The sequence below is a fragment of the Perognathus longimembris genome, chromosome 1 (assembly GCF_023159225.1).
Source record: "Perognathus longimembris pacificus isolate PPM17 chromosome 1, ASM2315922v1, whole genome shotgun sequence".
NCBI lineage: Eukaryota > Metazoa > Chordata > Mammalia > Rodentia > Heteromyidae > Perognathus > Perognathus longimembris.
In genome coordinates this window covers 144114447-144128886 of record NC_063161.1, presented here as the reverse complement: position 1 = coordinate 144128886, position 14440 = coordinate 144114447, and the positions used below count along the sequence as shown (strand labels likewise).

General features: G+C 40.1%; 1 protein-coding gene across 2 annotated transcripts in view; it reads left to right on the top strand.

The window, feature by feature from the left end:
* Nucleotides 1–14440, top strand: part of Fkbp15 (FKBP prolyl isomerase family member 15) — a 53294-nt gene that overhangs the window by 6137 nt on the left and 32717 nt on the right. For both annotated transcript variants that reach the window (XM_048339443.1, XM_048339436.1), the window contains exons 2-10: nt 164–279; nt 5609–5693; nt 6132–6201; nt 8251–8325; nt 8631–8729; nt 10190–10339; nt 11949–12017; nt 13453–13599; nt 14271–14413. In XM_048339443.1, the coding sequence (XP_048195400.1) occupies nt 164–279; nt 5609–5693; nt 6132–6201; nt 8251–8325; nt 8631–8729; nt 10190–10339; nt 11949–12017; nt 13453–13599; nt 14271–14413 (954 nt within the window). The remainder of the gene's footprint in view (nt 1–163; nt 280–5608; nt 5694–6131; nt 6202–8250; nt 8326–8630; nt 8730–10189; nt 10340–11948; nt 12018–13452; nt 13600–14270; nt 14414–14440) is intronic.

Here is a 14440-nt window from a genome sequence, read left to right as displayed (position 1 = left end):
TTGATTTCCTCTGAAATCCCCTTAGCTGTTACTTTCGGTGTTGAGTTGGTGGGATATACCGTTAGGAGGCCATTTATTCATTCAAGGTTGAAGATGAGCTATGATTATGATTCTAGACTTGGGATATGTTCAATGAAAATTTATTTTCATTTTCTACTAACAGTGCCAGATTGGCCTCTCTTTTTGGGTTGGATGACACAACTTCTGGCCAAGGAAATGAGTTCTTTCAATACACAGCCCCAAAGCAGCCTAAGAAAAGCCAAGGAGCAGCAGCAACAGGTAAGTTAGAAAGCATTAGAGTCGGGCTTTAACAGGTTAGTTGGAATGAGGAACAATCCTTCCAACAGTGACATGCTATATCATGCATCCTTGACCAGCCTGACTTAGCCCACCATTACTGGTGGATTATCCTTCTGTATTCTGTGGTCCTGAGCTCCAGCAGCTCGGGTAGAAATTGATGGGGAAGGTTACAGGGAATTGGCCACCACTCTCTACAACTGCCCGAGGCACTCTAAATAAACACTGTCCAGTGGCCACAACACCACATTCCTTGTTCCTTAGCTTTTTTTTTGCTCAAGGCTGATGTTCTACCACTTGAGCCCCAGCTCTGCTTCTGGCTTTTCCTGCTTGGGTTGGATTCAATCTTCAATCCTCAGATTTCAGCTTCCTGAGTAGCTAGGATTAGAGGCATGAGCCACTGATACCTGGCTCTACCAGATTTTTGAGGCCCAGAAAGGTTTCAAGATTTCTGACATAATAAGTGACATAAGCCTAAGGACATGGCTCAAGTGGTAAGATACTTGGCTTACATGAGCAAGGCCAGGGTTCAATCTCCAGTATCAAAATAAACAAGCAAGCAAACAAACAAAAGCCTACTAATAAGTGAGCTGAACCTTGACCTGACAGACTGCAGCTTTTATTCTTCTACACTTCATTGATTTTGTGTAAGGATCTGATGAGAATGAAGGACTAATGATAATAGTCCCAAGGAGAGCAGGTGACAAGGGACATTAAGTTACATGGTTGGCAAATGAAGATTGAAGTATTGAGTGTCTTTTACATGTTAGGCACAGTGCTGGCACTGTGTTTGGTATTGAGTATTGGCAGTAGATCCCTTATGTTTGGCCTGTGTTAATAGCCCAGTCCTTTCCCTTTACTGTGTAGGATTCCCCCCTCCCCCCGCCCCACATACAGAGTAATTGTCCAGCTGACATGAAGTGAGTACCCTGTACCTAATTCAGTGCTTAGGTGATCTCCCTGAAGATAGGGTCAGATTGAGGATTTTGTTCCATAAAACTACCCCTAGTCAGATGTCAGTCATGAGTCTAGATTCTGACTGCCCAGCTACAAACCAGGGTTCCCATGATCCCCCTCCATAGGTTTGATTGGCTATAATTACTCACAGAACTCAAGGAAACATTTTCTTACATTTGATGGCTTATGATAAAAGGTATTAGAAAGATTCAGATGAATAGCCAGATAAGGAGATCAATAGGCAAGGTATAGTGTGGTATAGGAGAGTGTAGATCTCCCAGGCCCTCTCTGGGGGCATTGTTCTTCCAAGTCTTCTATAGATATATAGATAGATAGGTATTCTGTAATCCAGGAGCTCTTCAACTCTTGTTCTCCAGGATGTTTTCTAGAGTTTGAGCTCCAGCTTACCTTTTTTAGAGATTGGTGAGTAGAGCTGAAAGTTACACCCTGCCATTTTTCTGAGATTGGCTCCATCCTAGAGCCTGAACCTAAGTTACCTCAGCATTATCAAAAGACAAAATTACAACAGATTTAATTTTACAACCTTACTTAATGAGGTTTTACCTGCTATTCTCGAACTGAGCAGTACCTACCTCATTCTATAAAATGGGTCATACTGATTCATTGAGCAGAAGAGCTTGGCTTTATAGGCAGAAAAGGGCTGAAGAAAGCAAAGAAAAAAAACCAAAATGCTGATTGGGTTGAAAAAATGCAAAGAACAAAAAGCTGAGTGCTCACTTCAGAGTTTCTTTGTGGAAGGGGGAAGGGGAACTGGGGGGGGCGGGGACAGGACTATCTTACTGCAAAAAATGGCCTGTTTAAGGCACAGCATAAAGCCAGACACAGTATTCATATACTAGATTGGGAATTTGGCTATTCTCCTTTTCTCTCTTGATTTGAGAAGGACAGATAGACAACCTAGTTTTTTTCTCGGAGATGTGGAACTTAAGTATGAGTAATTCTTTTGGTCTGTTGAACCTAGTGTAGGAAACTGGTATAAGTTTATCATTCCAGCTGTTTGGGAGGTATAAATAGGAGGATCAAGGAATAATAGTTGAGTTGGGTGCATGGCTCAAGTGATAGAGCACTTGCCTAGCAGGTGGAAGTCCATTATAGTACAGAGAGAGAGAGAGAGAGAGAGGAGAGAAAAAAGAGAGGAGAAGGGGTAATAGGATTCAAAAGAAAGTAACAAATGTTGAAAGTAGTGAAGATTCCATTATGGAATATGTACATCTGTGTGTGTACATATAGTCACACACATATATACGTACACATTGACATACACACGCACACATATGTGCACATATATACTATATATGCACGTTTATATCCCCTGAAGAGGGAAACTATAATTTAGGAATACTTAGGAAAAAAAAGCAATGATTTTCTCGTGAGAGGGAAGTCTACTATCTGTGCGAGGCTGATTTTACAGGGAGGAATGCTGAACTTAAGAGAAGCTCTCAGTTGCATCTGGCTCATGTATCTATCTGGCAACCCTACAAACAGAGTTCCCTCTCCAGGTGACTGGATAGGGTCATCTTGGCCTGAGTTCACTGGAGGAAGCTGAACTACTAAAGGAGGATTGCAGGCTGGCCTTGGGAGACAGTAGCTTTGTTCAGTGCTCCTTTCTTGTCGGGATAATCTAACTTGGGCCTTAGCCCACAGACTGCTTATCAGCAGGAAAGGTTTATTGTAATGTTACATATAACTGGAGAATGCATGCTGGGCTCCTGCCTGCATAATCCTACTTAGAAGGCTAAGATGTGAGAATCTTAGTTTGTAGACAGCCAGGACAGACAAGTCCTCGTTTTTTTTTCTGTTTTTTTTTGCCTGTCCTGGGATTTGAACTCAGGGACTGGGCACTGTCCCCGAGCCTCTTTGTGCTCAAGGCTAGTGCTCTACCACTTGAGCCACACGACTTCCTCTGCCTTTTTCTGAGTAGTTTATTGAAGATAGAATGTCACAGATTTTCCTATCTCGGCTGATTTCAAACTTTGATCCTCAGATCTCAGCCTCCTGAGTAGATAGGATTGATTAGCAGCATGAGCCATTGGCACCTGGCACTCTTAACTCCAATTAATCAGCAAAAAAACAGAATTTTAAGTGTGGCTCACGTGGTAGAGCACCAGCTTTGAGTGAAAAACCTGGGTTAGAGCTCAAGGCTCTGAGTTCAAGCCCCACTACCAACACACACACACACACACACACACACACACACACACGCACGCACGCACACAGACATCTGAAAAGTACTAAGTGAACTGAACTATTTATTTTATTTATTTTTACGTGCTGGTCCTGCGGCTTGAACTCAGGGCCTGAGTGCTGTCCCTGAGCTTTTTAGGCTCAAGGCTACCACTCTATAACTTCAGTGATATTGCCACTTCCGACCTTTTCTGAGTGGATTATTGGAGCTGTCTCACAGACTTTCCTGCCTGTGCTGGCTTCAAACCATGATCCTTAGATCTGAGCCTCCTGAGTAGCTAGGATTACAGGTGTGAGCCACCAGTGACTGGCTTGTTATAGGTATTTATAAAAGGAAGACCATATGGCAAACATCACTTAAAAAAAAAGCAAATATCAAAGTGGACAATTCATTTTTGCAGTTGCACACACACACACACACACACACACACACACACACACACACACGTGGACACGCACACAGGATGCTGGGGATTGAACTCAGGACTTATCCAGGCCAGGCAAGCACTCTACCATTAAGCTGCATTCCCAGCCCTTGGTCAGTGCTTTTTACAAAAACAACAACAACCTAACAGAAAGTCTGAAATTTCTGCTTCCACGTAAGTAATGAATACAAATGTAAACAACAGTGAGGGAGACTTCCCTTTTTCTGTTGTCCTCTCACATCGCAGAATTTTGCTGTTGACAAAGACGAAGCCCTGTCCTTGCCATTCTTCTGATGGAGTGTGAAATGGGGGCATTTCTGAAGACATTTGAGCAGGATGGAACCAAACCTTAAACCTCTTATATTCTTTCATCTCATAATTCTCTATTTTAAGGATTTATTCTAAGAAAATGGAAGGAGTACATAAAAAAGTAGGTATTTGAGGAATGTCTCCAAGGCATATACAATAAAGAAAAATACTGGAAACAGCCCAAAGAAATGTCAAATAATAAGAACCTAGATAAATTTTGATAGTCATGATATTTCATGTAGCGTCACACAGTATGGGGAAATGTTTATAATATAGTCCATGTAAAAAGGAAGCTATCAGATTGTATCATTAATTTTGTATATGTATGCTAGTACTGGGGCTTAAATGCAGTGCTTTGAGCTCCTGCTTAGCTTTTTAACTTAAGGCTGGTGTTCTATCACATGTCTACTTTTTGCTGGTTAATTGGAAATAAAAATCTTTCAGATTTTCCTGCCTGGGCTGGCTTTGAACTGTGATTCTAAGATCTCAGCCTCTTGAGTAGCTGGGATCACAGATGTGATACCAAGCCATATCATTAATTTTGTTTAACAATCAGGAAAATAGCCTCAAAGTTGATATGTATAAAGAAATAGGAATAAATGTGTGAAATTATTAACCTTGTTTACTTGGGGTAATGGAGTTAGGGTTATTTTGATTTTTTATGCTTTTTATAGATTCTCTAAGTTTTCTACAATATACTTACATTCAAAAATCAGAAAAAATTTCAGTACAAAAAAAGGTAGAATAAGGAAAGCTTTTTTTGAAAAGAAGTTCTTGTAATTTGTGTTAGTATTAGCTCACTTTGCTTCCATTTATACATTTTTGCCTATTGAGCATAAATATGCAGTTTACCAGGGACACAGTGATTCATGTGAATCCCAGCACTAAGGAATATTTTGAGTTTAAGGCCAACCTGGACTTCATAGTGGGGCTCTTTCTTAAAAAAAATTAATAATCCTTAATACTCTATTTCAGAACATTAGCATTACTCTAGCACTTTGTGATTTTAAGTAATGGGCATGATATAAATATCACCCTAAATTTCCAATATCAGTAGCACAAGAAAGGGAAATAATTATTTATATCAAAGCTGCCATAATATTGGAGGGAAAATAACAAGCAGATGGAATATAACCATATTATTATGTAATGCTTCTTGCCCAGGCCAAAAACTTTCATTTTTACTACATTGCTCAGAAGTTTGAGGCCTGACTTCTAGTCCTGGGTTTGTTGCTATCATGTGTACAGCACTGGGGCACCCACAGACAAGATCAAGCACTGTTTTGTGGATCAAGTGAGAATGATGATCATGAAAACATTGTAACACTAACTGCAAAGTGTAAAGAATTTTTGAAGCTAAACACTTCAAATCAGTTTCAAGAAAAGCGTTACACTTCTGTTTTCTTCGTGTCCAGGAAATCAGACACCACCAAAACCAGCCCAAGCTCCCACAGGCACTTCTGCAGTCCTGGTTGCAACAGCAGTCCATGCCTACCGGTAGTAAGTAGCTGAGAAAGAAAGCTCTGGAAAGCTGGAGGGAGGGAAGGGGACTGTAGTTTAGCTTCTCTTTTCTCCCAAAGTCTCCATTCATGGCTAACTGGTTTCTTAGTTCTTCTATAGACAAAGCACCCTTAACCCTCTTCACATTTTAGTTGGTGATTTCACCATGTAAAACTTGCAAGAGTGGTTGTTTTATCTACTCTTTAAGTGCTGTCCTTTCAACAACTACCTTTTTAAGTTCTCAAAGAAAGCTACTCTACTGATACTTAAAGAGGCAGATACTTAAAGAGGCAGGAAATTATATGAGCTTTAAGTTATAAACTGCTCACTTTGGTTCTTTTTCTAGAGGCCCAATGACTTCTGTGTGCCTGAAGAGAGAGCTGGATCCCCATAATTTAGAGGCGTATTAATTCCTGCTTGCTTTTTTCTTTTCAATAGCATAAATGGTCAGTACATAAAGCAAGGCAAATTTGGTGCTGCAGTCCTGGGCAACCACACAGCCAGAGATGTGAGTACCCCACATTTTATGCCTGTTTCCTTGTTCTAAACATAACCTGTGAGCTGGTTATTTATCTGGGCTTGGCTCAATGTCTCAGGTGTCAGAGGATTAAAATGATGGTTAGCCATGAATGTTAATATATAATATAAAGATTTTGTAAATGATAAGTATTTGCTTACTAGTGTGTATTAAAACAAATCTAATCACTTAAAATGTTTACTTTAGACATCTATTGTGATATGGTCCTAGTTTAAGAATTTGGAGAGCTTTAAATGAGTTATCTAGGATATCCTTTTGTTTGGTAGTTAATGAATACTCATTGTCCTACCTAGAGCATTATGTTTTTATTCTTTTTTTTTAATCATTCCTGGGGCTTGAACTCAGGGCCTGAGCACTGTCCCTGGCTTCCTTTTGCTTTAGCACTTTACCACTTGAGCCATAGCACCACTTCTGGCCTTTTCTGTCTATGTGGTACTGAGGAATCAAACCCAGGGCTTCATGCATGCTAGGCAAGCACTCTGCCACTGAGCCATATTCCCAACCCTGTTTTTATTCTTGGAAAGTTTGAAAATAAGATTGGGCAGTTGATCATATAAAATAGATGTGGCTAAAAGCCCAAAGATGGACATCCTTGAGTGGGTCTATCTGGCTTTAAATACTGCTCTGGAGGATTTTGAAAACTGTTGTGATAAGCATAATAAATTCTGGACCTTTTTTCAGAGGTTCAGAGAATATGGAGTCCATGTTCCTCAGAAACCTCAGGCAGAGCTATAAGATTACTTGTCTAGAGTAGCTGACATAGTAGATAATGTGAATTATCTTAAAAACAAAAAAGAAAACTCTTAATTATGGAAAATTTGCAGCACATGCATACTAGGCAGTAGAACCTGCATATTGAAATCACAGGTTTTCATTATTAATCTAAAACAGTTATTGATCCTTTATCTTTTTAATCTATAATCCCAATTTCCCACTCAGATTAATTTGAACAAATTTCCAACCCATAATTTCAGCTATAAATTTTTTTAGTATGCAACTCTAGAAGATAAGATAGTTAAGAACAAAACTATCATAACTAATAAAAGTACACAATAATATCTTATTCTCATTTACTACTAGTGTTCAGATAACTTTTCCCTTTCCTCCCTTCCTTCTTCCTGTTCCTCCCTCCTTCCCTCTAAATCTAGACTTGCTGGTGATGTTATAAATACCTACATGGCCTTTAGCAAGAAAAAAGTTCCCAACCCTTGAATAGAAATACTAATAAAGACATTGCTAATTATGATTAAAGAGTAAGCCCAAAGCAAGGAAAGAAGTTAAATGAAGAGTCTGAAGTTATAATTTAAAATCTAAACTTTTTTTCTTTTAATGGTGGCAGTATTGGAACTTGAACTCTGGGTGAGGGCACTGTCACTGTCCTAGGGCTTTTTTCACTCAAAGCTGGTGTTCTACCTTGTGAGCCCCATCTCTGCTTCTGGAATTTTGTTGTTTAGTTGGAGATGTATACACTGTCCCATGTATGAAACTGTAACCCCTCTGAACATCACTCTGACAATAAAGAAATGGGAAAAAAAAGAGTGATGGATTTGTCTGCCTGGCCTGGTTAGGAACCTTGATCCTTAGAACTCAGCCTCCTGAGTAGCAAAGGTTACCAGCATGAGCCACCAGTGCTTGGCCAAAATCTAATATTTTGAGAGAAGTCTTAAAATCTAAATTTAGAAGGTTAGAACAGTTTTTGGAATTGTAACTGTATGAAGCAGGAGCCTGTGTCTTGTTGCTGGTTTTTTTTTTTTTTTTTTCTGGTCTTGAGGCTTGAACTCTGGGCCTGGGCACTTTCCCTAAACTTCTTTTGCTCAAGCCTAGGACTCTACAACTTGAGCCATAGCATCACTTCAGGCCTTTTCTGTTTATGTGATACTGAGGAATGTAACCCAAGGCTTTGTGCATGCTAGGCAAGCTCTCTACCACTAAGCCACATTTTCAGCCCTTACTGCTGATTTTTGCATTGCCTTTTAACTTCTATTCTCTTCCTTTTCTTCCCATTTTGTTTGAATACAGTACAGGATCCTCCTTTATATCAGTCAGCAACAGCCAGTTACTGTTGCAAGGATTCATCTGAACTTTGAGCTGGTGGTAAGATTTCCCCATGATGGAATCAATAACTCCTTTGGGATAGGCTTGCAGGAGGGGTCTGAACAGAGCTGGTAGCAATTAGATCCACTGCTTCACCCCTAGGCATCAGCAAACAGAGCCTTTTAGAAAGGTCTCTTGGTTGCCTGCAGGGGGACTACAGGGTGGTGGGTGGGTGGTGGGAGGGAAGAAGAGGGGTTCCTGATACCTTTCCTTAGATCCAGTTAAGTCCTTTTCTGTGAGTTCAGGCAGATTTACCCACAGTTAAGCTTGTACTTGAATTATCCTGGCATTTCTCTTTTCCCTAGGTTCGGCCCAATAACTATAGCACCTTTTATGATGACCAGAGACAAAACTGGTCCATCATGTTTGAGTCTGAAAAGGCTGCTGTGGAGTTCAATAAACAGGTGATACTTTCTCTTGCCTGTGCAAAGCTTGTTCAGGATCTCAATTTTACGAAATAATGGCAAACTTATGTCTGCTATACTTTGTTAGTGGCAAGCATAAGATTTGTGCTAGGGGCAGGGAATATGGCCTAGTGGCAAAAGTGCTTGCCTCGTATACATGAAGCCCTGGGTTCAATTCCCCAGCACCACATATATGGAAAATGGCCAGAAGTGGCGCTGTGGCTCAAGTGGCAGAGTGCTAGCCTTGAGCAAAAAGAAGCCAAGGACAGTGCTCAGGCCCTGAGTCCAAGGCCCAGGACTGGCAAAAAAAAAAAAAAGATTTGTGCTAATATCGCTGTATCTGTAGTTGGTAGTGAATTGAGTTCTGAGATATATCTTACTCTTATCTTTAGAAGTTTATTTTATTTATTTTTGTAGTATTGGGATTTAAACTTGTTCTTGCTAGACGGGTACTCTACCACTTAACCCACACTTTTTTCCAGTCTTTTTTTGCTTTCATTATTTTTTATTGCTATTATTTTTGGTGCCCATACTGGGGCTTGAATTCAGGGCCTGGGCACTGTCCTTTAGCTTTCCAGTTCAAGCTTGGTGCTCTACCACTTGAGCTACAGCTCCACTTCTACCTTTTTGATGGTTATTTGGAGGTGAGTCTCACAGACTTTCTTGGCTGGTTGGCTTTGAACCTTAATTTTCTGATTTCAGCTTCTTGTGTAACTAGGATTACAGCATGATCCATGGGCTCCCATTATTAATTAATTAATTAAAAAAATAAGATCTTGCTTTTTGTCCTGGCCAACCTGGATCATGAGCCTCCTACTTATACTTTCTGTGTAGCTGGAATGTCAGATGCATACTACCACATCTAACTTATTATTGTTTGAAATGGGATATCATGAACTTTTTGCCTGGGCTAGCCTTGAACCTTGATCCTCCTAATCTTGGGCTCCCAAGTAGTTAGATTATAGGTGTGAGCCATTATGCTTGCCTCTTTTTAATTATTTAGAGACTCCCCCCCCTTTTTTTTTCATAAAGTCTCAAATACTGAGACAGTAAATCAGTTTCATTAATTCTTACTATTTTTCTCAGATGCATTGCTAATTATTCTCCTTATGTTAACTCCTTGTAATTTTTATCACCACCTTATAAAAGTTATGTGGAGGTTTGTTTTCCCTCCATTTTACAAATGAGGAATGTTAGATACATGGAGATTAAGTTATCTGACCACAGGCAGAGTCAAGAATTGGCAGTGTATGTACCAGACATACACAGACATTCTGCCTCCAGAGCCATCCATGCTTTTAGGCCTCTTGGTTCTTGGCAGCATCACAGGCTTTGCAATGGTACTTCTAAACTTTATAGTCTGTTTGTTCATGGGTATAGCAGTTTGAAAAAGAACAGTTGCGATAATGGGATGCGTTCTGAGAAGGTTAAATCGTGTGTACTGCTCTGATTTTTTTCAGGTGTGCATTGCCAAGTGCAACAGTACCCCTTCCTTGGATGCAGTGATCTCTCAGGACCTCATTGTGCCAGAGGGTTCTGCTGTAGAAAATGGAGATTCTTTGGAAGTGGCGTATACAGGCTGGCTCTTTCAGAATCATGTTCTGGGTCAGGTAAGAAAAACTGTACTTGCAAGTTGTTTTGTAGTTTAGGTTAACAGGTAGGCTGTGCATATGGAAGGCATTACTGTGAATTGACAATATTGGCAGATGGAAACTTTTAGGAGCCTTGCTTTAGGCACTACCACACGAACTGTAAAGTAAAGCATAAAGTCTGTTCAGTGCCTCTCTCTTTCTTCCATTTGAGCAAGTGGAAACCAGTTTCTCAAGTGTGCATGTGTTTGTTGTTCTTCCATGCCAGTCTTAAAGTTGGATGTACTCTTTTTGTTTGTTTGTTTATATGGTACTGAGGAATCCAACCCAGAGCCTCATGCATGCTAGGCAAGCACTCTACCACTAAGTCACATTCCCAGCCCTAGATGTACTCTTAACTTTTTATACCCCTGTGAGTTTTCTCATAGTGTACACTGTAAACACATTGGGCTTGTTGTGTTTTTAATATTGTTAAGCCCTCAAATGCAATATTACAGGACAGAAAGATCTGAGGTTTTCTTTTTGTTTCTGTTGCTTTTTTTTTTTTTTTTGGTGATGTTACTCTACTAGGATTTGGCTTTTTTGCTCAAGGCTGGTGCTCGACCACTGGATCCATACCTCCACATTCAGGTTTTTGCTAGTAATTGAAGATAAGAATCTCATGTACTTTTCTACCCAGGCTGGCTTCAAACTGTGATCTTAGCCTCCTGAGTAGCTAGGATTACAGGTGTCTGGCTAGAAGATCTTTATGGCTTAAAAAAGGTGGATGAAAGTCTCAATTTTATCCTAAGTTGACCTTAATCACATAAGTCATATAAGCTCTTTTTTTCCATTTGTGAATAAAAGTTAATGATCCTTACTCTAATTACTTGGCAGGTTCAGTATCAGCATCAAATGAGTCAGTTTATTTGAGAAAATGTTCAAATTCCTGGTAGTAAAGAAAGTATTTGTTTCTGGTGTGGGAAATCATTGTTCAGAGATTTTTCACTATGAGTAACCCCTTAGCCAAAATGTCATCTTTTTCAGGTTTTTCATTTTTAGAACTATGTTCCTGTTTTATCTGATATTTCTTCTTTAAGAAAGACCTCTATGGCCAGGCACTGATGGCTCACACCTGCAATCCTAGCTACTCAGGAGGCTGAGATCTGAGGATCACAGTTCAAAGCCACCTGGGACAAGAAATACTATAGGACTCTTTTTTTTTTTTTTTTTTTCCCAGTCCTGGGGCTTGGACTCAGGGCCTGAGTACTGTCCCTGGCTTCTTTTTGCTCAAGGCTAGCTCTCTGCCACTTGAGCCACAGTGCCACTTCTGGCTGTTTCCTGTATATGTGGTGCTGGGGAATTGAACCCAGGGCTTCATGTATATGAGGCAAGCACTCTTGCCACTAGGCCATATCCCCAGCCCACTATAGGACTCTTATCTCCAATTAACCACCTAAAACCTGGAAGCAGAGCTGTGGCTCAAAGTCGTAGAGCACTAGCCTTTAAGCAAAAGAGCACATAAACAGCACCCAGGCCCTGAATTCAAGCCCCTTGACCAACAAAGAAAAAAAAGTTCTACTATGATTAATTGAATAGTTATTATTGTATTTGAAGTTGTGTGACCTCCTTTACTTTGTTCAAATTGAAGGTTTTTGACTCCACTGCAAACAAAGATAAGCTGCTTCGTCTGAAATTAGGATCAGGAAAAGTCATCAAGGTAACAATCTAGTAATATTTTGGAATTTAGATGTAATGTTGTGGAATTTCTAACCTGTATGTGTCTTCCAAGAGTCTGGAAATACTTGGATGGAGAGTAGGATGGTCAAAGGTGTTGCATTGTCTGCTTTGGGGAGATTTTTGCCTAGGAGGCACTGTGCTGAAGACAGGTATATTTGTTTTCTGTAGTTCCTACCCTTTTTCATCCTGTGACTGACAAAATTGCCATACCTTTCCATAGCTTCACAGAAAGAAGTGAAACTATTTTTTCCCCCAAAAGTTTATCATAGTGGGTTGATTCTCGTCTGTCTGGCTCACTTTGCAACTACAACACAGTAGGAGGGGGAATGGAATCTGATGACCTGGGTTCAAATTAAGAATTTTGTTTTTAAGAACCATGCAAATGTTTTATGAAATAAAGAATATCTTATGCATGTGAAGTATCATATCAGTACATATGGATATATGGTGCTGTGTCCATTCATTCCTGATCCTTGGAGCAAGATAGGTCTCATTTGAATCTTACTATAACTTAGTTACTTGACCCTCAAAGACCTCAATTTTCATATCTATAAAACTGGGGAAAAATGGTCTCAATCTTAGGAGATTATCTTGGGGATTAAACAATCATATAAAACACACTGCCTAGAAAAAACATTTAAAAAGTGATAACGTGGGGCTGGGAATATGGCCTAATGGTAGCGTGCTTGCCTTGTATGCATGAAGCCCTGAGTTTGATTCCTCAGCACCACATATATAGAAAAAGCCAGAAGTGGCTCTGTGGCTCAAGTGGTAGAGTGCTAGCCTTGAGCAAAAAGAAGCCAGGGAAAGTGTTCAGGCCCTGAGTTCAAGCCCCAGGACTGGCAAAAAAAAAAAAAAAAGAAAAAAGAAAGTGATTGTGTGTGTGTGTGTGTGTGTGTGTGTGTGTGTGTGTGTGTGTGTGTGTGTGTGTGTGTATGCTGGTACAGGGGCTTGAACTCAGGACCTCAAGTTCTCCCTTAGCTTTTTTGATCAGGCAAGTGCTCTGCCACTTAAGTCATACCTCTAGTTCTGGCTTTTTACTGTTAATTGGAGATAAAAGTCTCTAGTATTTGTCTTCCTGGTTGGCTTTGAACCGTATTCCTTAGATCTCAGTCTCCATAGTAACTAGGATTATATGCATGAGTCATTGGTTCTGGGCTTCTATTTAATCACTCTTATTTTATCTTACTATCTAAGATACATATACTTCATCCAGTACCAGACTGATGCTTTTACTAGTGGGTTTAGAAGCTATATTGTAAATTTTCTTACAACCAATGAGGTAATAATTGATCTTGACCACCAGAGGCATTATCTAAGCTCGTATGTGAATAAGTGAATAATGCTTCTGTAGTTGGCTTTGTCTTATGGGGCCTTCCTTTCTGATGAGCTTTTTCCCATCTTTGATTTCATAGGGCTGGGAGGATGGAATGCTGGGCATGAAGAAGGGAGGAAAGCGGTTGCTAATTGTCCCTCCAGCCTATGCCACTGGCTCTGAAGGAGTGGTAGGCTGGACTCAATCAGCAGACTCAATCCTGGTGTTTGAGGTGGAGATTAAACGGGTAAGTGAACCTGTGCTATGTTGTATGTGATAAGCTACGTTTCTGCAAGTTAAGTAAAGTACGTAGTTAAATGCAAGTGTTTGAGAACCAGATTCTGCAGACAAATTTCTTTAAAAATTAAAAAATGGACCTGGTGCTAGTGGCTCATGCCTGCAATCATAGCTACTGAGGGGTCTGAGATCCAGGAATCATGGTCCAAAGCCAGCTTGTACAGAAATGTCCAGGAGATTTTTACTTCTAATTAACCAACAAAAAACTGGAAATGGAGGGGTGGATCAAGTGGTAGAGTGCTAGCAGTAAGCAAAAAAGCTGAGCAAGAGCTTGAGACTCTGAGTTCAAGCCCCAGTACTAGCACAAAAATTAATATTTAGTTGAAACATGTTAGCATACTGGTGAGTGAATAGTACCAGTTATAAAACAGTGTGATTTTTTTTTTGGGGGGGGGAACAGTGTAATTTTGTTTTTTTATTTAAAAAATACACATTCATGCACAGAGATAGCTAACAAAATTGGTAATTGAGTTGTAATTAATCATTGCTTTTTTTTTTTAATAAGTTCTGATTTACCTATGATGAGAAGGTGATAGCCTGTGTTTTGAGGAGTAGAAACATGAGAAATACATGTTGGGCAGGAAAGAATGCATGTAACCTCTGTGCTGGCTTTTTCCCTAGGTGAAGTTTGCTCGAGACACTGGCTCTGATGGGCACAGTGTCAGTTCCCGGGGTTCGGTAGCTCCCTCTCCCATTCCTGGTGCTGACAGCCTCTCTGCTGATTCTGTTGTGTCGTCACCTACATCGGTGCCTTCCAAATCAGGGTGAGGTGCTGGGGTTGTAGCAAGCTC